Genomic DNA, 21,219 nt, shown 5'->3' with positions numbered 1-21,219 from the left:
GCCCAAATCTGCCACAAAACCTATTCTTTCTAGAAACCCTAGAAAAGTGGCGCCCAAACCTTTCTAGAAGGCTTTACCTTGCCTTGCAAGCCAAGCTACCCTCTCCCCTAAATCAGCCGCACCTTCCTAGGCCTAATCCCTTTGGGATTCTGAATTCCAAGGCCTAATCCTTGTGGATTTGGGTATACAAATCAGTTTATAAAAATATGTGGGCCAAAACCTTCTCCTAAGTGGATTTGATTAACCCTAGCCGAATTCTAGGGCCCTAATCCACCAAACCTGTTAAGTAAACCCTAATCTAATAAACCCTAGGACTATATAAACATATTTTCAGCCACAAATTCGTACCACCCCCTTATGCTATTCAGAAACCCTTGTGCCGCACCTCCATTCTCCATTCTACACATCCACACATCTCCCAACACATCCATACACCTCTGCCGCACCTTCCCCACCATAATCAACCATCCTCCATCCCTCTAAACAAGGAAACACCATCCAAAACCACCAATTCCATCACCCAAACTTTGTGCCGCAGCAAGGAGGAGGAAGAGGAGCCAATCTGTGCATCGAATCCATCTTGGAATTGCTGAGCATTTAGGTGTATTCTTTCTTATGATTTCAATGTTTAAATTCAATACTTTTTGTTGTGCAAGCATGAGGAACTAATCCCCCCTTTGGCTAGGGGGGAAATTCGAAACCATGGTTATATTTGCATGATGATTTGATTACTTTCAGTTGTGATTTCATGAATGATGAATTCAATTTACTTATCTATTTTAATTAAAACTAGTTTATGTATATGAATTGAGAGTGCACGCTTGATTTGCATGCATAAACATGATGCTACGATATGAGGGAACTTCACCTAATCGTTGGGAACTCATATCCATGAGTAGTTAAGATTGTTGGTCGCAATTATGTTAAGTAAATTCTTGGCATAAGTATCATGCGCTTTCATAGTTACGAATGCCTCGTCAACACCTATGATTTCCATAGAACCTAATGATCTTTGATTGTCTTTCTATTATGCGCTTTCGTATAGAAAACTTTTAAGGAATAATTTGATTGCAATGCGCTAATTCCATTCAATTCAATGACCTAAGGGAAATCTGAGAGTTAATTTAAGCGTACCTAATTAACTTGGGGTGTTGAGGTTCATAAATTCATCGAATAAGCAACTGGAGATTATTTTGTATGCAAGTATGCCATGTGTGGAGAAAAACCTCCTAGCCATCTCACCATCCACTTAATTTTATCAAATTCGCCTAAATCTGCCTAGTTTACATATTTGTTTTGTTTGTTTGATTTTCGTCAAAAACTAAATCCCCAATTGTCTTAGAGTGTCTAATTGGTCCAAATATGTTTTAGATTGTGTTTTTAAGAGTTTTGAGTCAAGTTAGAACCAATTTTCGTCCAAAATTGTGATTAGGCTCAAAACTGCCCAGATTGTGTTTTTAAGGCAGTTTTGAGTGTTTTTAGCCTATTTTGAGTTTTGTGAACGTGTTTGAGTCTTTTTAAGTGAGTTTAAGTGTTTTAAAGATTAAGTTTATTTATTTGAGTCAGTTTAGAGTGTTTAGCAAGCCCTCCTAATCCCCGGTGTAAGAACGATCCCTACTTATTTATATGCTACAATTGTCAAAAGAGGGTTAATTTGTGTGTTAAGTTAATTTTCGCATCAAATTTTGGCGCCGTTGCCGGGGATTAGCAACTTTGCTAATCCCTTGTTATTTCTTTTTAGTTATTTTCGTGTGTTATTAGTTTGTTATTTGTTTTAGTTTCTGACCTATTTGTTTCCTTGTTTTAGGCACTAGTTTATGACTCGGAGTTCTCAACCGGTTCATGCGCATATCTTAGACTTTGACGACGATTTTGAGCGAGCCTTGAGAAGAAAGAAGAATCAACAAGAGCCTCAACCATCTCAACCTGCACCTGAGCTTGAAGAGGACGAAATACAAGTGGATGAGGAGGCCACGGCAAGGGTTGTTGAGGAAGAACAAGTTATGGCAGCCGACAACCGAACAATCAAGGAGCTTTCCGCTTCGGGATTGGTTAATGCCACGCCTCTATGCATTCAATATCCAAGGGCAGCCCCCGACAAGACTGACGAGTTCGAACTCAAGTCCAGTTTATTGCACCATATTCCTAAGTTCCATGGGTTGTCCATGGAAGATCCTAATAAACACTTGAAGGAGTTCGAGGTTGTTTGCTCAAGTATGACCCCGGTGAATGTTGATGGGAGCATTTTAAAAATGAAGGCTTTTCCCTTTTCTCTCTTGGAAAAGGCTAAAGATTGGTTGTATGAACTAGCCCCCGGAACTGTCACGTCATGGGAGAGTATGAAAAGGGCGTTTTTAGAGAAGTTTTTCCCAACTTCTCGAGTCATTCTTTTACGTAAAAGAATTAGTGGCATTCAGCAAGATCAAGGTGAATCATTTCCAACTTATTATGAACGTTTTAAAACCCTTGTTGCTTCATGTCCACAGCACCAAATGAAGGAGGAGCTTCTTCTTCAATATTTCTACGAAGGGCTTCTACCAATTGAACGTCAAATGCTAGACGCCTCAGCGGGTGGAGCTTTAGTGGACAAAACACCTATGGCCGCCAAGACTCTCATTGCCAACCGAGCTTTGAATGCTCAACAATACGAAGGAGTTGGCCAAAGAGACATGCCACGGCAGCAACAAGTTAATGAGGTAAGTGCTATTTCCAAACTTCAAAATCAAATGGCTAATCTTACTTCTCTACTTTCGCAGGTGGTTGAATTACCGAAGGTACAAAGTGTGGCTGTTTGTGGCGTGTGCTCCATGAATGGACATCTCACGGACAAGTGCCCTCAATTGATTGAGAACGGAGGGTGGGAATCTGCCAATGCCGTGGGTTATGGGAACCAAAACCAACCAAGGAATGATCCTTTCTCTAACACATACAATCCCGGTTGGAGAGATCATCCAAATTTTAAATGGAGGGAGCCACAACAACCCCAACAACAAAGCACATTTAGGCAGCAACCTCCGGGGTTCTACCAAAGGCCGTATGCACCCACACCACCCCAAGCACAACCTACACAACCGAAATCAGGTTCGTCCATAGATAATGATCAAATTTTTCAATTACTAACTTCTATGGCGCAGGGAATGCAAACTAGGGACAAAAAGGTTGATGAATTAGAAAAGCAAGTAGGGCAGATTGCGGAGTTCATGGGCCAATTTAGAGAGCAAGGTAAGTTGCCTAGTTCAACCGTTGTCAACCCAAAAGGAGGATTTGAATCTGCCAAAGCAATCATGTTGCGAAGTGGAAAACAAGTTGGAACGGCTGCACAACCCTCTAACTCAGCCCCAATGGAGGATGAAAAGTTGCAATTGGAGGAGGGGGAGCAAGAACAAGCCACGGCAAGGGTAGAAAGTACCTTGCCGCAGCCACCTAACCTACACCATTCGGCTTCCAAGGGTAAGAATGTTCCAAGTTCGATTATTTCTAATGCTATTCCTCCAAATGTACCCTTTCCTCGCAGATTCATGCAAACAAAGAAGGAGGAAGTTGAAAAGGACATTTTAGAGACATTTAGAAAAGTACAAGTCAATATACCACTTTTGGATGCAATTAAGCAAGTTCCAAGGTATGCTAAGTTTTTAAAAGAACTTTGCACCACTAGGAAGAGAATTTCTAACAAAGAGGTTGTAAAGGTAAGTGAAAATGTCTCAGCCATCTTACAACGTAAATTGCCCCCTAAATGCAAAGATCCGGGTAGTTTTACAATTCCTTGTGTTATTGGCAATAATCGGTTTGAACATGCCATGCTAGACTTAGGTGCATCTATTAATGTTATGCCTTACTCAATTTATGCATCTATGAACCTAGGTGAGTTAAAAAATGATGGTGTGATTATTCAATTGGCCGATAGATCTAATGCCTATCCAAAGGGTGTTTTGGAAGATGTGTTAGTGCAGGTTAATCATCTAATCTTTCCGGCGGACTTCTATGTATTGGAAATGGAGGAATCAAACCATGCCCCGTCCTTGCCAATTCTTCTTGGCCGGCCCTTTATGAAAACCGCCCGCACAAAGATTGATGTGTTTAATGGGACCTTGACAATGGAATTTGATGGGGAAGTGATTAATTTCAATCTTTCTGAATCTATTAAGTACCCTCTTGATGATCATTCATGTTTTGCTATTGATGTAATTGATTCGTTGGCGCAGGACCATTTTGAACAATTGAACGAAGATGCACTTGAATTGGTCATCACAAAGGGAATGGAACTCAAGGACAAGGAAGTAGGGCAAGTGCATACCCACGGCATGCATGGTGAGCACCATGCCGTGCCCCCTAGTAATGACATGGTTGAGATAGTGGCTGCCCTTGAGTCATTGCCACTACAATCTGGTAAGTCCTCGGACCCAATTTCAATTCCAATTTCGACTGATAAGCCCATTCCTTCAGTTGTGCAGCCACCTTCCCTTGAACTTAAACCATTGCCAAGTCATTTGAAGTATGTTTTCTTGGGAGATCAAGAGACCTTGCCCGTCATCATATCCTCCTCACTCACGGCACAAGAAGAAGGTAAGTTAGTGAGGGTGTTAAAGGAGTACAAAACCGCCATTGGGTGGACCTTGGCCGACATCAAGGGAATAAGCCCGACTACGTGCATGCATCGTATACTTTTGGAGGAGGGGTCCAAAACATCTCGAGAGGCTCAACGCCGACTCAACCCTCCAATGATGGAAGTTGTGAAGAAGGAGATAATCAAGCTCTTGGATTGTGGAGTGATCTATCCAATTTCAGACAGTCGGTGGGTGTCTCCGGTGCAATGTGTTCCAAAGAAATCCGGAGTAACTGTGGTGACAAATGCGGAAAATGAGCTTGTTCCTACGCGAATCCAAACAGGTTGGAGGGTTTGTATTGACTATAGGAAGCTCAATGCCACGACAAGGAAAGATCATTTTCCCTTGCCATTCATTGATCAAATGCTTGAAAGGTTAGCGGGTTATGCTTTTTATTGTTTTCTTGATGGATATTCAGGTTATAATCAAATTGTGATAGCTCCGGAAGATCAAGAAAAAACCACTTTCACATGCCCTTTTGGTACATTTGCTTATCGTCGTATGCCATTTGGTTTATGTAATGCACCTGCCACATTTCAAAGATGCATGATAAGCATATTTTCCGATTATGTTGAGAAAATTATTGAAGTTTTTATGGATGATTTCAGCGTTTTTGGTGATTCATTTGATGGTTGTTTGAATAATCTTAGTTTGATTTTAAAACGATGCATTGAAACTAACCTTGTGTTAAATTGGGAGAAATGTCATTTCATGGTTAAACAAGGCATAGTTTTAGGTCATATTATTTCTGAAAAAGGTATTGAGGTAGATAAATCAAAAATAGATCTTGTGCGTCACTTACCCTCTCCTACTTCGGTTAGAGAGGTTCGTTCGTTCCTTGGCCATGCAGGTTTTTATAGGAGGTTCATCAAGGACTTCTCGAAGATCTCCCAACCTTTATGCCGCCTCCTACAAAAAGAGGCACCTTTCGACTTCACCAAGGAATGCACGGCAGCTTTCCAACTCCTCAAGGACATGCTAACCACGGCACCCATCATTGTGCCACCAGATTGGAGCCTTCCGTTCGAGCTAATGTGTGATGCATCCGACTATGCATTAGGGGCTGTTTTAGGCCAAAGGAAGGACAAGCAGCCGCATGTTATCTACTACGCATCTCGGACGTTGAATGACGCTCAATTGAACTATTCAACTACTGAAAAAGAACTTCTTGCCATTGTCTTTGCTTTAGATAAATTTCGATCATATTTACTTGGTACTAAGGTTATTATTTTCACTGATCATGCAGCTTTAAAGTACTTGTTCACGAAGAAGGAAGCCAAACCACGACTAATTCGATGGATGCTACTTCTTCAAGAGTTTGACATCGAAATCAAGGACAAAAAGGGAAGTGAAAATGTGGTGGCTGACCACCTAAGCCGCATGATACATGAAGAGGAGCCGTACCCTATTGTAGAGACCTTCCCCGACGAGCAATTGTTATCCATTAAGGTAAGTGAGCCTTGGTATGCGGATTTGGTAAATTATTTGGTGACTAAACAAGTTCCTAACACTTTAAATAGAAACCAACGTGATAAATTGAAAAAAGACGCTAGGTTTTATGTTTGGGATGATCCATACTTGTGGAAATATTGCTCGGATCAGATTATACGTAAGTGTGTGCATGACATGGAATTCACTTCTATTTTAACATTTTGTCACACTTATGCATGTGGGGGACACTTTGGGACACAACGCACAGCCCTTAAGGTTTTAGAATGTGGATTCTATTGGCCAACTTTATTTAAGGATGCTAGAAACTTTTGTATGTCTTGTGATCGTTGCCAAAGAATGGGCAACATTAGTGCAAAGGATCAAATGCCGCAAAATGTTATTCTCCCGGTTGAAATTTTTGATGTTTGGGGTATTGATTTTATGGGTCCTTTTCCTTCCTCACATGGTTTCTTGTATATCTTACTTGCTGTGGATTATGTGTCGAAATGGGTGGAAGCAAAAGCCACCCGAACTAATGATTCTCGAGTGGTTGCAGATTTCATTAGAACTAACCTATTTGCAAGGTTTGGAATGCCACGAGTGATCATAAGTGATGGAGGATCTCACTTTTGCAATCGAACCATTGAGGCTTTGCTCAAGAAGTACAACGTCACGCATAAGGTTTCAACACCTTATCATCCTCAGACCAATGGGCAAGCCGAGGTTTCCAATAGGGAGATTAAGCAGATTCTAGAAAAAACCGTGGGCCCTACAAGGAAGGATTGGAGTGCACGATTGGAGGATGCGTTGTGGGCATATCGCACGGCTTACAAGACCCCACTGGGCATGTCCCCATTTCGGCTCATTTATGGCAAACCATGCCATCTTCCCGTGGAATTGGAGCACAAGGCGCATTGGGCCATCAAGACATTCAACATGGACATTGATGCGGCTGGACTTCACAGGAAGCTCCAATTGAATGAATTAGAAGAGATTAGGAACGAGGCGTATGACAACGCTCGAATTTACAAGGAAAAGACAAAGGCTTTTCATGATAAGATGATTCGAGGCAAATCATTCTCCATTGGGCAGAAAGTGCTACTCTTTAATTCCCGCCTTCGCTTGTTTCCTGGTAAGTTGCGTTCTAAGTGGGTTGGCCCGTTTGTTATTACTAATGTTTTTCCTTATGGTGCAGTCCAAGTTCAAAGCTTGAAAACAGGACAAGAGTTCACGGTGAATGGCCATCGATTAAAGCCTTACTATGAGAATTTCGAGGAGCATGTGGTGGATGATGTACCCCTCCATGCCGTGGTTACTACTAGTGAAGCTTAGCATGGCGTATTCGTCCGGCTGGAAGACGTTAAAGCAAGCGCTCCTTGGGAGGCAACCCATGCATTCAACAAGGAGAAGATGGAACTTCCACTCCAAACCCAGATTTGCGTTTCTAAACCCTTCTCCTTGCTATTTATTTTATCATGCTTAGTTGTTTATTATTTGTTTGCTTTTATGTGAGTCTTTGTGTGAAACATTGAGGACAATGTTTGATTTAAGTGTGGGGGGGTAAACATGTGTTTTTATGCAAAAATTCGTGGGATTCTATCACCTATCACTTCTAATGTTGTTTCTCACTGTTTTTAAGTGTTGTTAGTGCGTTTTTAGCTGTTTTGGTGTGTGTTGAAGTAAAAATCCGAAAATTTGAAAAAAAAAAATCGAAAAAAGTGTTTTGAAAAAGCCAAAAAGAGTTGTTTTTGTGTGTTTGTTTGTGTCTTAGGGTACCTTCCAACACAATGATGAGGATTTGGTTTTTAATGCATGACTGTTAAAGAAGTTACAAACAATGATGGACGTGTGAATTGCTCTTTGGTTTATGCTTGGTTGTAGTTATAGTTTACGAATTCACATGTAATCATAAAGGATAAAATCAGTTTTGTAACATGCTTGAAGGAAGGAACTCAAACAAATGCTACATCCCTGAGAGACTTGAGCCTAAACGTTTATTTGGAGAGTTACTAATCTGTGCATTCTTGTTTTCTAAAGTCGTTGCATGATCTCATTATTCTTTGCTTGGTTGCTACTTAGAATGCATTTCATCACTATAGTTCCAAATACTAGAACTCATACCCGTTTTATTCAAAGCATGAAATTGATTAGCATAACAAATAACAAGATGAAGTTGTGTAGTAGTCACCACCATAGCCAAATAGCCGAATCCACCCTTGTCATTTGTATTGTAGGTTTAAACCCCTTTGAGCCTTATTTAGCCTATTTTCTTGTTAACCACATCATCCTTACCTAGCCTAGAATAGGACTTTCCATACCCTTGTTCTTGAAGTATAGTGGAGCATAACTTAGAAGGAATTCCTTTTGAGTGACATTCTTGCAGAAAACAAGTGTGGGGGAAAGGATTTTGTGAGTGTGTGTGTGCCAAAGTCTCAAAAGGGGCACAAGAAAAAGAAAGAAAAAAAAAAAGAAAAAAAAGAACGAAAGAAAAAGAAAGAAAAAAAAAATCGTGAAAAAGAAGAAAATAAAGAAAAGAAGTGAGATAGAACTCACAAGTGTTGATTGTTGAAGAAAGGGTCCAAAAAGTTTGAATATGGCCCTAAGTTTTGTGTGACTTCCCCCTTGGGTGATCAAAGTTGACTTCCGCATTCTAAAGGGAATTCTAAGTGCCTAATTCAATACTTTGCTCACTATTGCTTTAAGAATGTTTGTTATCCTTTACCTTTCGTTGTTCGCCAATACCCTAGCCTCGTTACAACCCTTTGACTTCTATCTTGATTGTTATGTGTTTCAATATGTGGAGTTTAAAATTGGTTTGAGCATATGGTATCCCTGGTTCTCGCGTCTAAGTAGCAGCATTCCATTCATGAGATCATATACATACATGTTAATAATTCCAGAAAGTGCTTTCCTTGTTATAACATATGTGAGTGTTCGTCTACATGTTTACATCAATCTTCTCACATATACCTAGTGTAGGGAGTGTAGTTAGAAAATCTGTGTGAAAATTGAGAGTACATCTAGTAAGGAATTGAGGGAATTCTCTAAGGCATGTTACTACATTCAAAATGTTGTTTTAATTGATTAAATGCGAGCTAGTGAATGGTGACTATGATTAAGTATGCTCGAGGGTAAGGATTGCGTAAATCTATGTGAGTAGTGATCTTTAACATGTTATGTTTCATTGGAAATCCCTGAGGCAACGTTGGAAGGTTTAGAGTTGTGTTTTGTTTCTTTTGTTTATTTGTTTTGCTCGAGGACTAGCAAAAGATAAGTGTGGGGGAATTTGATAGGAGCATATTTAGGCGACTTAACTAGCTTATTCTTGTGCATTTGTGCTATTATTTCTTAGTTAATGTCGTATTACAACTCAATTTCGTGTGTTTGTAGGTCCTATGGGTTAAAGTATCAAGAAAGTGCATTTTGGTGCATTTTGGAGCTATTTTGGACACTAGGTGGTGAGCTTGCATGTGGGCTAACATGGATGGACGAATTTGGACTTCAAGAAGGTGGAAATGTGATAAGAAGAGGAAGGAACTAAGCTAAGGACAAAGTGGATAAGGAAGGAGCTCAAAAGAGGAAACCTTATCCAAAACATTATCTAAACATTATCCAACCTTATCCAACATTATCCAATTATCCAAAACATTATCCAAACCTTATCTCATCTTATCCTATCCAAACCTTATCATGTCTTACTCCTAATTACATGGGGACTTAAATGGATCATTCTAGAACCTATTTCTAGAAGCATCCTAGTCTAGAAGGCCCAAATCTGCCACAAAACCTATTCTTTCTAGAAACCCTAGAAAAGTGGCGCCCAAACCTTTCTAGAAGGCTTTACCTTGCCTTGCAAGCCAAGCTACCCTCTCCCCTAAATCAGCCGCACCTTCCTAGGCCTAATCCCTTTGGGATTCTGAATTCCAAGGCCTAATCCTTGTGGATTTGGGTATACAAATCAGTTTATAAAAATATGTGGGCCAAAACCTTCTCCTAAGTGGATTTGATTAACCCTAGCCGAATTCTAGGGCCCTAATCCACCAAACCTGTTAAGTAAACCCTAATCTAATAAACCCTAGGACTATATAAACATATTTTCAGCCACAAATTCGTACCACCCCCTTATGCTATTCAGAAACCCTTGTGCCGCACCTCCATTCTCCATTCTACACATCCACACATCTCCCAACACATCCATACACCTCTGCCGCACCTTCCCCACCATAATCAACCATCCTCCATCCCTCTAAACAAGGAAACACCATCCAAAACCACCAATTCCATCACCCAAACTTTGTGCCGCAGCAAGGAGGAGGAAGAGGAGCCAATCTGTGCATCGAATCCATCTTGGAATTGCTGAGCATTTAGGTGTATTCTTTCTTATGATTTCAATGTTTAAATTCAATACTTTTTGTTGTGCAAGCATGAGGAACTAATCCCCCCTTTGGCTAGGGGGGAAATTCGAAACCATGGTTATATTTGCATGATGATTTGATTACTTTCAGTTGTGATTTCATGAATGATGAATTCAATTTACTTATCTATTTTAATTAAAACTAGTTTATGTATATGAATTGAGAGTGCACGCTTGATTTGCATGCATAAACATGATGCTACGATATGAGGGAACTTCACCTAATCGTTGGGAACTCATATCCATGAGTAGTTAAGATTGTTGGTCGCAATTATGTTAAGTAAATTCTTGGCATAAGTATCATGCGCTTTCATAGTTACGAATGCCTCGTCAACACCTATGATTTCCATAGAACCTAATGATCTTTGATTGTCTTTCTATTATGCGCTTTCGTATAGAAAACTTTTAAGGAATAATTTGATTGCAATGCGCTAATTCCATTCAATTTAATGACCTAAGGGAAATCTGAGAGTTAATTTAAGCGTACCTAATTAACTTGGGGTGTTGAGGTTCATAAATTCATCGAATAAGCAACTGGAGATTATTTTGTATGCAAGTATGCCATGTGTGGAGAAAAACCTCCTAGCCATCTCACCATCCACTTAATTTTATCAAATTCGCCTAAATCTGCCTAGTTTACATATTTGTTTTGTTTGTTTGATTTTCGTCAAAAACTAAATCCCCAATTGTCTTAGAGTGTCTAATTGGTCCAAATATGTTTTAGATTGTGTTTTTAAGAGTTTTGAGTCAAGTTAGAACCAATTTTCGTCCAAAATTGTGATTAGGCTCAAAACTGCCCAGATTGTGTTTTTAAGGCAGTTTTGAGTGTTTTTAGCCTATTTTGAGTTTTGTGAACGTGTTTGAGTCTTTTTAAGTGAGTTTAAGTGTTTTAAAGATTAAGTTTATTTATTTGAGTCAGTTTAGAGTGTTTAGCAAGCCCTCCTAATCCCCGGTGTAAGAACGATCCCTACTTATTTATATGCTACAATTGTCAAAAGAGGGTTAATTTGTGTGTTAAGTTAATTTTCGCATCAGGTTCGATTATAGCCAAAAGAGAAATTGAACCACATTGTTGTTAACCTATTGTGAGACTTAACTTACTCTCTCACCCCATAATATAGATGATAGCGTTTATTAAAAAAAAAAGATTAAATTTTTACCATATGCGCATGGGTCGGTTCTTGACCGGTTGGTATTTGATAAACCCACATTATGACTCCATTTCATGGGTGGGCGGTTATGACATGGATTGCTAAGAAACTTGGGTAAAAACGATCCAAACCACCTAAAAGCGGGTTGGGTTGGATGGTTTGGTCGGTTGAATCCAAAATATGCCCCCCCCCCCTTGGGCCACTACCACCTAAACAATTTCTGTCACCGCCTCTCTATCACTATTTTTATTACCACCATCACTCCCACCACCATTAATTGCTCTTCCTAACTTGCCACCACCCATACCCCAACACCACTATTATTCCCACTATCGCCACCAACCCAATTACATTATTGTTGGAGCGGAAAATTTTCGGTAATCCAATTCTCCACTAACAAGTAATCTTGAACACATTGAGAAGCCTTGGACACCATCTTTGCTTGTCGACAATGAGAGCGGGGGGACCTGCAAGAAAACACTCCAACGCTCAAGTTAATATTTGTTCAGAATGCTTATAACATATAGAACAATCTTATACCTCTCTTTTCTCCATCTTTTGAGTATTTGTTGCCCCAATAGAATGGTTTCTTCATGCAATTCCTCAATTGGTTTCTTCATGCAATTCCTCAAGGACAAGTTGCTTATCGAGCATCATCCTTGAGTGTCTGATCTTTGTATATCCATCCAAGTACAAATTTGTCATTCCGGCGCCTCCTTTTCAAGGGAATTTTGTTACTTTATTCCTCTCACTTTGGGCTTCTCTTTTCTCTTCATGCCTATGTTCTTCAAATATCAACACACTTTGCGGTCAATACATCACAATAATACTAAGACCAAGATTATACAATTAGAGATGCCCCTTAACAAAACCATTGCGTGCCGATCACTAAGTATCACAAAATCATTGAGTGAAAAGAAAATATTTGAACTAAACTGATTAATTAGAATTAAGAACTCAAGTATCTTGGTACGTATAAAATATGCAAGCTTGCGGAAACTACAGTATTGACGATCGCGCGTGTGGCTACTTCGTTAATTCATTTCTTCTACCAAAGTGCTATTTTTTATATATTTTCCAAGCCATTACTGTAAGCTATGATAACAAAGCTTAAAATTGGTGAAATCATAAAAAGAGAGAATACAAATCTTCATGTTTAGGGTTAAGTCCTGCCCCCCAATTCTCAATTCAATTGGTTAATCAGTAAAAAATTCATTAGTTTGGACATGGGTAGTGCAACCCTTTCAATAGAAATACTTAGAACAAATTGAAATATCTACGTAAACCATTTTAAACCACGAAGGTACTGTAGAAATCCATATTCAACTTGTAGTGCGGCATAACCTGATGCTTTGACAAAAACGTTAGTTCGCACTATAAATCACATGATTGTGGAAAGATAGAAGAATAGAAAAACTTCACTATTTAAGTTTTTGGCCCGTGCCCCCATTGTGGCTTAGGTGGAAACCATGACTTCTCGATATGGCTTTTTGTACGAATTCCCATAGACGACGCCAACTGTAGGAGCCGAAAATTTCTAGTACTTCAATTCTCCACCAACAAGTAATCTTGAACACATTGAGAAGCCTTGGACATCATCTTCACTTGTCGACAATGAGAGCGGGGAAATCTGCAAGAAAACATTTCAACGCTCAAGTCAGTATTTGTTCAAAATGTTTATAAAATATAGAATGATCTTATACCTCTTTTTTCTCCATCTTTTTTCCCATGCTGATGGGATTATTGCCCCTTTATAAGCATTCAAGTCTTGGTCCCCAAGTTCCACTCTCATTTATTTCTCCATGTTCCATGTAGTGGGTATTACGTTGCTTCATTGTAGCTCCACTCCTCATGTTTGGTGTGCTAGTGGCTTATTTAGTGAGGAATCATTTTTAGCTCCCACACTTATTATCACCCCCTCAACAACCGCTATTGAAAATACCATCTCCACCGCAATTTTCACATTGTTAAAATTTATATTAGTAATGTTTTTTTTGTTTTTGTTTTTTATGTTTGAAACGATAGTATCTACACTAAGAGCAACTCCATCGTTGCTTCTTGCCTTGGGAATAGGCAACTCAATCCACTTCTTCCTCCCCAAAACACTCCAACCCACTTGGGCAATTTGGTCAAGGCGAGCCCGATGGAGAAGTTAGGCAATAATCGTCTGGCCCAGCGTACATGTAACGCAAGGTTGACGACATCATGATGTTAGTCACAATTTAACCATTAAAATTATAATTTATAAAAAAACTAATTTAAAATATGAAAAAACTATAGTTTTTTTTTTCCTCTTTAAATACCTAATCATGTTTTTCCACTTTACACTACCTTTATTCTTATCTGAAATTAAAAATAAAGTTATCTTTATTATTTTATAAAATAAAATAAAATACTAATATTTTAATATAAATTGTCTGAGCTATTCACTTGGGCAAGTAGTGTTCATTATATGGAGTTACTTTTCATTTTAGGGGATTGAGTTGCCTATTGTCCAGGGGGCTTACTACACTGGAAGAATCGAACCTAATAGTGATCACTTACAAATGAAGAGGAATACTAGTAAATTAGCAAATATATTTTGGAACCATAATAAATTCACAACTAGATTTGTGGTTTTCGTATTACAGAACAGTTGTTTGTAGAGTGTTACTAAACAAGTTTACAACACTAGCGCACTAGAGTCACAGCATTTGAACGAGTTGACATTATCCTCTATCTCCTCCTTTTGGTAAATTCGTATACTTGGTAAATTCGTATACTTTGTTGTTGGTGTATTACTATGAGAAACTTTGCACTTCACCACTCCCTAATTAGGCGACGAAATTCTCACAAAACCCTCAACGCATCCACGTTAGCAGCATTACCAGTACCTCCTCCCCCTCCTACCTTTCCAATTCGAACCAAAAGGCGCGCTTTACTCGACCTCTTACAACCACGCGACCACTCCGACAAACCCATTTTCTACTACAACGCCATTCATGCCCAGATTCTCCTCTCCGGCTTTCGAGACGATGTTTTTCTTGCTAATCTTCTCTTGCACTCCTATGCCAAATCTGGCTCTTTTATTTACGCGCGGAAACTGTTTGATAAAATGCCTGAAAGGAACTCGGTTACTTGGTCTTCCATGGTTTCTATGTATACCAAGCATGGTAATTATGAACATGCATTGCTTATGTTTTCGGACTTCTGCAGGAATCCCGATGGGCACCCGAATGAGTATACGTTGGCCAGTGTTATCCGCGCTTGTGCGCAGTTGGGAGGGGTTGATCAAGGTGCCCAAGTGCATGGTTTTGTTGTCAAGACTGGTTTTTATCAGGATGTTTATGTGGCTACTTCTTTAGTCGATTTTTACGTCAAAAATGGCGATATAGATGAAGCTGACCTGATTTTTGAGGGTTTGAAAGTGAAAAGTGCAGTTACTTGGACCATAATGATAGCAGGGTATGCAAAATGTGGAAAAAGTGAAGTGTCTTTGAAATTGTTTAACCAAATGAGAGACACCGATGTTCTTCCTGACAAATATGTTCTGTCTAGTGTTCTGACTGCATGTTCTGCGCTCAAATTCATTGGAGGCGGCAGGCAAATCCATGCTTATGTGCTTAGAAGGGGAGCCGTAATGGACGTTTCAGTGGTTAATGTGCTTGTAGATTTCTATACCAAGTGCGGTGAAGTGGAGGCAGCAAAGAAGTTATTCGATATGATTGTAGTCAAGGACCTCATTTCGTGGACCACGATGATAGCCGGGTACATGCAGAATTCATTTGAGCGGGAGGCTGTTAAGTTATTTTCTGAAATGGCCAGATTGGGTTGGAAGCCGGATGGATTTGCATGCAGTAGCATTCTTACTTCGTGTGGTTCACTTGACGCTCTTAATCAGGGGAGAGAAGTCCATGCGTATGCTATTAGAGTCAATCTTGTTTATGAAGCTTATGTGAAGAATAGTTTGATTGATATGTATGCAAAATGTGATTCCCTTACTGATGCAAGAAAAGTATTTGATTCAATGACTGATCATAATGTGGTGTCTTACAATACGATGATCGAAGGATACTCAAGACAGGATAAGCTGTCTGAAGCGCTGCATCTTTTCAATGAGCTGAGACTTAGATCGTTCCAGCCGAGTCTCTTGACGTTCGTCAGCCTTCTTGGTATCTCAGCTGCTTTATTCACGTTGCAGTTGAGCAAGCAAATCCATGGTTTGATCACCAAATATGGGTACTGTTTGGATGTATTTTCTGGCAGTGGTCTGATAGATGTTTATTCGAAGTGCTCAGGTATTAAAGATGCCAGACTTGTATTCGATGAGATGTATGAGAAAGACATTGTAGTGTGGAATGCAATGTTTTGCGGATACGCGCAACAGATGGAAAGTGAAGAGGCTCTTAGACTGTACACAGAATTACAATTATCGAGACAAAATCCTAATGAATTTACTTTTGCAGCCCTAATCTCAGCAGCCAGTAACCTGGCAAGTATGCAGCATGGCCAACAGTTCCATAACCAGCTCATTAAGATGGGTCTTGACAGTGATCCGTTCGTCACAAATGCCCTTGTGGATATGTATTCCAAGTGTGGAAGCATTGAAGAGGCTTGCAAAATTTTTAATTCAAAAGTTTGGAGTGACGTTGCCTGTTGGAATTCCATAATATCAACATATGCTCAACATGGAGAAGCAGAAGAAGCCCTTCTGATGTTTGCAAGAATGATGAAGGAGGGAATAAAACCCAACTATATCACATTTGTGGGTGTGTTATCAGCTTGTAGCCATGCAGGCCTTGTGGAAGATGGACTTCGCCACTTTGAATCAATGCCTCAGTTTGGGATTGATCCAGGGACTGAACATTATGCTTGCATAGTGACTCTCCTCGGTCGTGCTGGTAAATTATTTGAAGCTAAGGAATTCATTGAGAAAATGCCGGTAAAACCAGCAGCAATTGTATGGAGGAGCTTGCTCAGCGCGTGCACTGCTGCCGGTAATGTTGAATTGGGAACATATGCAGCAGAGATGGCAATTTGGAATGATCCAGTGGATAGTGGATCATATATCTTACTTTCAAATATTTATGCATCCAGAGGTATGTGGGCTGATGTCAAGGTGGTGAGGGAAAAAATGGACAATGATGGGGTGGTGAAAGAAACCGGCTGTAGTTGGGTTGAAGTGAATAATGATGTTCATACATTTGCTGCAAGAGATAGAACACATCGTGAGGCAGATCTAATTTTTTCAATTCTAGACAATTTGATTCTGCAGATTAAAGGTGTTGGTTATGTGCCTGATATTACGACACTTGTGATGAATGACTGAGATGAAACATGGTGTGGTAATGCTCAGTGAAAGGGACGTTATGAGCTCTTGATAAACCAGGAAATGAAAATTTGCACTGTGCATCTTTTTGAAGTGAAGCTTGAGCTTGATGAGAGCAAATCTTGGGCTCCTTCTGATTGGCTAGTTTATCAGAATGTGAAAAGAAGAAATTTCCTTGTGATGCCATTTTGATGAAACGGAGCTGTCCTTGGTCAATTTTTGCAGAGATTGCATCTTGCTTTACAGATGTGTCTCCCATATCTTGCATAACAGACTGGCTGGAAATTACTGCAACAAGGTTATTGCTGATATTCCATTGACAAGTGATGCTTCCTGGATTGTGTATACAAATGACGTTATATCTATATGAATACTTTTATTTTCAGACTCATTGACTTCACTCTTGGTTTACATATTTTTGTGATGTCAATTTCTCCTGTTGTGATTTCCGATACATTACTTTCCAAAACTTCAAAGCATCTGATTGCAACTTTATTCTCCTCAGGAAAACATCGTCCACTAAGGTGAATGATTTTGCTTCAAGAATTGCAGAAAATGTTAGAGTGGCCATGGAAGCTACTAATTCCCTGCAGCAGGAAGTAAAACCCTTTTTTAATTACAGTAAGCAAAATTCAAAATGAAGGTGGCTTCTAAAACCCATCCCAAGAGATCCCTCAGATGCTTCAGCTTCTTATATTTTGAATTCTCTTGGGTGTCCATAAACATTTGACTCCCAGGGCCGTATGTCTAAAGGGGAATGCAGAACTTGGTGAAAGCATGAATGTTTCAAGTGATTCTGAGGAAGGGCCTGCTTTGCTGTCCAAGATGGTTGCAGTTGTTTGCGAGTAACACTTGTTCTGCCTTTGTTTAAGGCATTTGGAACGTTCCTTCCTTCATGTTCTCTCTTACCTTTCATTCGTGCTCGCCAGGTTTGTGGATGAAATTAAAACCCATAATCCCTTCATCTGTGATAAATTTTAATTTGAAGAGAGTTCGTCCTTTAAATATTCTATTTCAGAGGAATCTTGAACGTCCTTTGCCTTTTAGGATGTGTAATTGCTGGTACTTGAGACTTTACATTGTCAGATGCAATGTGCTGCTCCAACAGCTGCTCGTATGTGTGGACGGTTCATATCTGGCGCAGCTAGAATTGGCATATGGTTTTGCATTGTTTATGTTAGAATTTGTTGGTTTATAGTTAAGCTGTGTGGTGACATTTTTTCACGTTCTAATACTCTTTCTCGTAATTGTTCATAGATTAACTAACTAATTCATGTGCTATTACCAACAGTGAAGGATTTTTCTCGTCTCTCTTACCGTCTTTTGTATGGAGGAGATTCGTTCAATAGTATGCTTCATTGATTCGCAAAGTTTTTAACATTGTTCAATTGGATTTCCTGTTGGTTTTGGTAATGAATGAATGGGTATGCCAACATAAATTTTTCTCCTTTTTTCTCACACCGCAGGTATTTTCACAACCACGCCTATCTGAAGCCTCAGCGCATTCGGGTTCGTTTTCTACCAGGATTAAGGAAGAAGCAACCCGCTTGCAGGCAAACGCTGGATCACAAGTCCCGTTTAATAAGCTGGTCAAGCACAGTATTGCAGGGAACTTGATCTGAAGAATTTTGCTTATCTGGGAGATGAGGTTCAAACTTGAGTGAGTGAGATATTACTGCACAAATAGTTCGTGCTGATGGTCAAGATGACATCTACTTTCGGTCATATATTCAGAGAGATGGGCTCACTCCTAACCACACAGATATTCTTCTAACTTAATTACCTATTGCTATGGGTTGGGTTTTTATCACAAAAATCCCGGTGTTGTAGGAGTAGAATCATACACATATATTGTATTTTATTTTCTCAATTTCCCGATGGGGACTTACATTCAACACACCCCTCACCTGGGACCATCACACAGTGGGCAACACTTGCAACCAATCCCACATCAGACGTTAAGCGCAGAAGCGTGGTGTGACATTAAAATCAGTAACTCGGGCATGGCATGGACCCACAAGACAATCGAACCTGCTCTGATATCATGTCAGATATCCAGAAAGACGGGCTATTGGCCCAATCTGAAATTGGTACTAGGCGGAATATTATGCAAAAAAAAAAGTTAAACGTTGCACAGTAAACTAGTCAGATGAAGTAGTCAACAAGATACGAGTTTGTCAGATATGAAAATCATAGTTCCAAGAATTAAATTTGATAGACTAATACGTCTGAGTAGTCAAGGTCTACACAGACATATGTCACAACATAAAATCACAAGCTAAAACACATTCATCAATCAATTCATTAAGCAAACAACAAATGCAGCTTGTGATGTTAAAAAGCTAGATGTGCAAGCAAGTTAAAGGGAAGTGTACACATCAAGTTTTCAGAGGAAATACCCCTAAATGGGTTTTAAAAAAACCGGAGAATCCAAAGAATTCAATTCACTAGTGAAGAATAAGGTTCATACAAAGTTAACCACAATACACTCAATTCCTAAATCTATTCTAAGGAGCAGTTTGTACCTTTGTACAACCTTATATTTCACTTAGCTGGAGTAGTTTTCAGTCTTCACAAGAGGGCAATTGCATCTGTTGAGCTCATCGCCTTGTGGCACCCAGACCATGCTTGATGCTTCTAGGAGATTTGAGTTGGAGAGGAAAAACAAAGACACTCCCTTTTTGAAGATGAATTTCCTACCCAAAATTAAAAACCCACAACCCTTTTAAAACAACTGTATTTTTGTTTGTAGCAGCCAAGTACACTACAAGACATGTGCCAAATACTAAAACCATTATAAAAGATAAAGGGTGATAGCTCGTTCTCAGATAAAAGGTGTCATCCAACCTATGTGGGTTGTCTTGAATTGTTCCCATCTTGCATGTAAAATGTATGCATAAATTGGCTAGACAACTTCACTAATTAGAATGCATAATAAATTTAGATGTAAAATGCAAATGCATATTCTAAGGAAAATTGATCTAAATACTAGATGTGGTACATACTTACAAGATTGACAAGGAAAGCCAAAACAACTACGTCTAGACTTCACACACTCCTAACTACACTCATATTGTCCCCACACAACCACCTATTGCAAGATGGGTTTTTATCACAAAAAGAACCGGTGTTGTTAGGAATGGAACCGCACACTTATATACTGTATTTTATTTTCTCAATTCCCCAATGTTAGACTTATATTCAACACTTCCCTTCACGTGATATCACCACATGGTGGGCCACACGTGCAACCAATCTCACAACGGACCATTAAGCGTGGAAGCATGGTGTTACATTAAATCAGTAACTCGAGCACAATTAGAACCCACAAGACCCACAATCTAACCTGCTCTTATACCATGTCAGATATTCAGATAGACGAGTTATTGCCCCAACTTAACTACCTATTATTAGGCATTGAATTTTTACCACAAAAGGTCTCAATGTTATTAGGAGTGAAACCGTACACATATATTTCATTTTCTCAATTTCCCAATGTGATACTTAAATTTTAACACCTTGTAATGCAAAATCAAATTGCAAATGCGTATAAGCTTGAAAGTTGTGAAATTGATGCAACTCATTGCATTTCTTCCTTCTTAGAGAACTTGAGATCGAAGAATATTACAGAAACGAGAGATACCTTTTGTTGCAGGAAAAAAGGCAAATCTTCCAAATCCTCACCATTTATGGGGTTAGATTCTCTCTCTCTCTCTCTCTCTCTCTCTCTCTCTCTCTCTCTCTCAACAGAGGAGACGGGGTCACCGGGATTCGAATTAATAAGAACACAATACTCTAACTAGCTACACTAAGCCTAGGTGTGCGATTTTCTGCAATTTAAAATATATAAAAAATGCAACCTTCCAAATCATCCTGTTCTTAATGATAATCAAATATTGGAAAAAGAATGAATCTTGCATATGTTTTTAAGTGATTAGTCCAATTCTATCTTACTATTGGTTTTACGGAAGAACCTTACATTTTTAAGGTAATATATCTTGTTTTTATGTTTCAGTAAATAAGTTACAAGTGCATAATGACTTTTTTAATAAAAGCTGTTTCTTTAGTGCAAATTGTGCTTTACCGCAATGGCAGAAAACAATAATGCCTATGCTCCTTGATGCAGGTTCAATTCTCACCAATCACCTCCTCCTAACATTTAACAATTTAGCTCTACTAACACTATCGTTTAATAAAATTTGAGAGAGCGGTAACAACAACCAGAAGAGTCACCAAAATTTGAGCAAGGAGCGGCAAGGAGGGCACTCAAACAATTTCCTCTCACTGTTTTTTTAATACTTTCTTCCCCTG

General features: G+C 39.3%; 2 protein-coding genes across 3 annotated transcripts; both read left to right on the top strand.

Annotated features, from left to right (window-relative positions):
* Positions 1-1,817: 1,817 nt before the first annotated feature.
* On the top strand, positions 1,818-13,756 carry LOC148699279 (uncharacterized). Its single transcript, XM_088695049.1, has 2 exons — positions 1,818-5,220; positions 13,626-13,756. Exons 1-2 carry the CDS (start codon positions 1,818-1,820, stop codon positions 13,754-13,756), a joined length of 3,534 nt encoding a protein of 1,177 aa, XP_088551175.1.
* A 467-nt stretch (positions 13,757-14,223) lies between these two features.
* LOC137721302 (Tetratricopeptide repeat (TPR)-like superfamily protein) lies at positions 14,224-18,807 on the top strand. 2 transcript variants are annotated; one of them, XM_088699321.1, is made up of 4 exons: positions 14,281-17,206; positions 17,414-17,837; positions 18,200-18,256; positions 18,375-18,807. In XM_088699321.1, the coding sequence occupies exon 1, from the start codon at positions 14,383-14,385 to the stop codon at positions 16,906-16,908; it is 2,526 nt and encodes an 841-aa protein (XP_088555447.1). In that variant the 5' UTR covers positions 14,281-14,382; the 3' UTR covers positions 16,909-17,206; positions 17,414-17,837; positions 18,200-18,256; positions 18,375-18,807. The 2 variants fall into 2 exon arrangements, with proteins under 2 accessions (XP_068316508.1, XP_088555447.1); XM_068460407.2 differs by lacking the exon at positions 18,200-18,256 and having other exon boundaries at positions 14,224-17,206.
* The last annotated feature ends 2,412 nt before the right edge of the window (positions 18,808-21,219 follow it).

The sequence above is a fragment of the Pyrus communis genome, chromosome 1 (assembly GCF_041283825.1).
Source record: "Pyrus communis isolate YQ-2024b chromosome 1, ASM4128382v1, whole genome shotgun sequence".
Taxonomy (NCBI): domain Eukaryota; kingdom Viridiplantae; phylum Streptophyta; class Magnoliopsida; order Rosales; family Rosaceae; genus Pyrus; species Pyrus communis.
The sequence above is the reverse complement of the archived record's forward strand: the minus strand, read 5'-3'. Positions and strand labels throughout refer to the sequence as shown.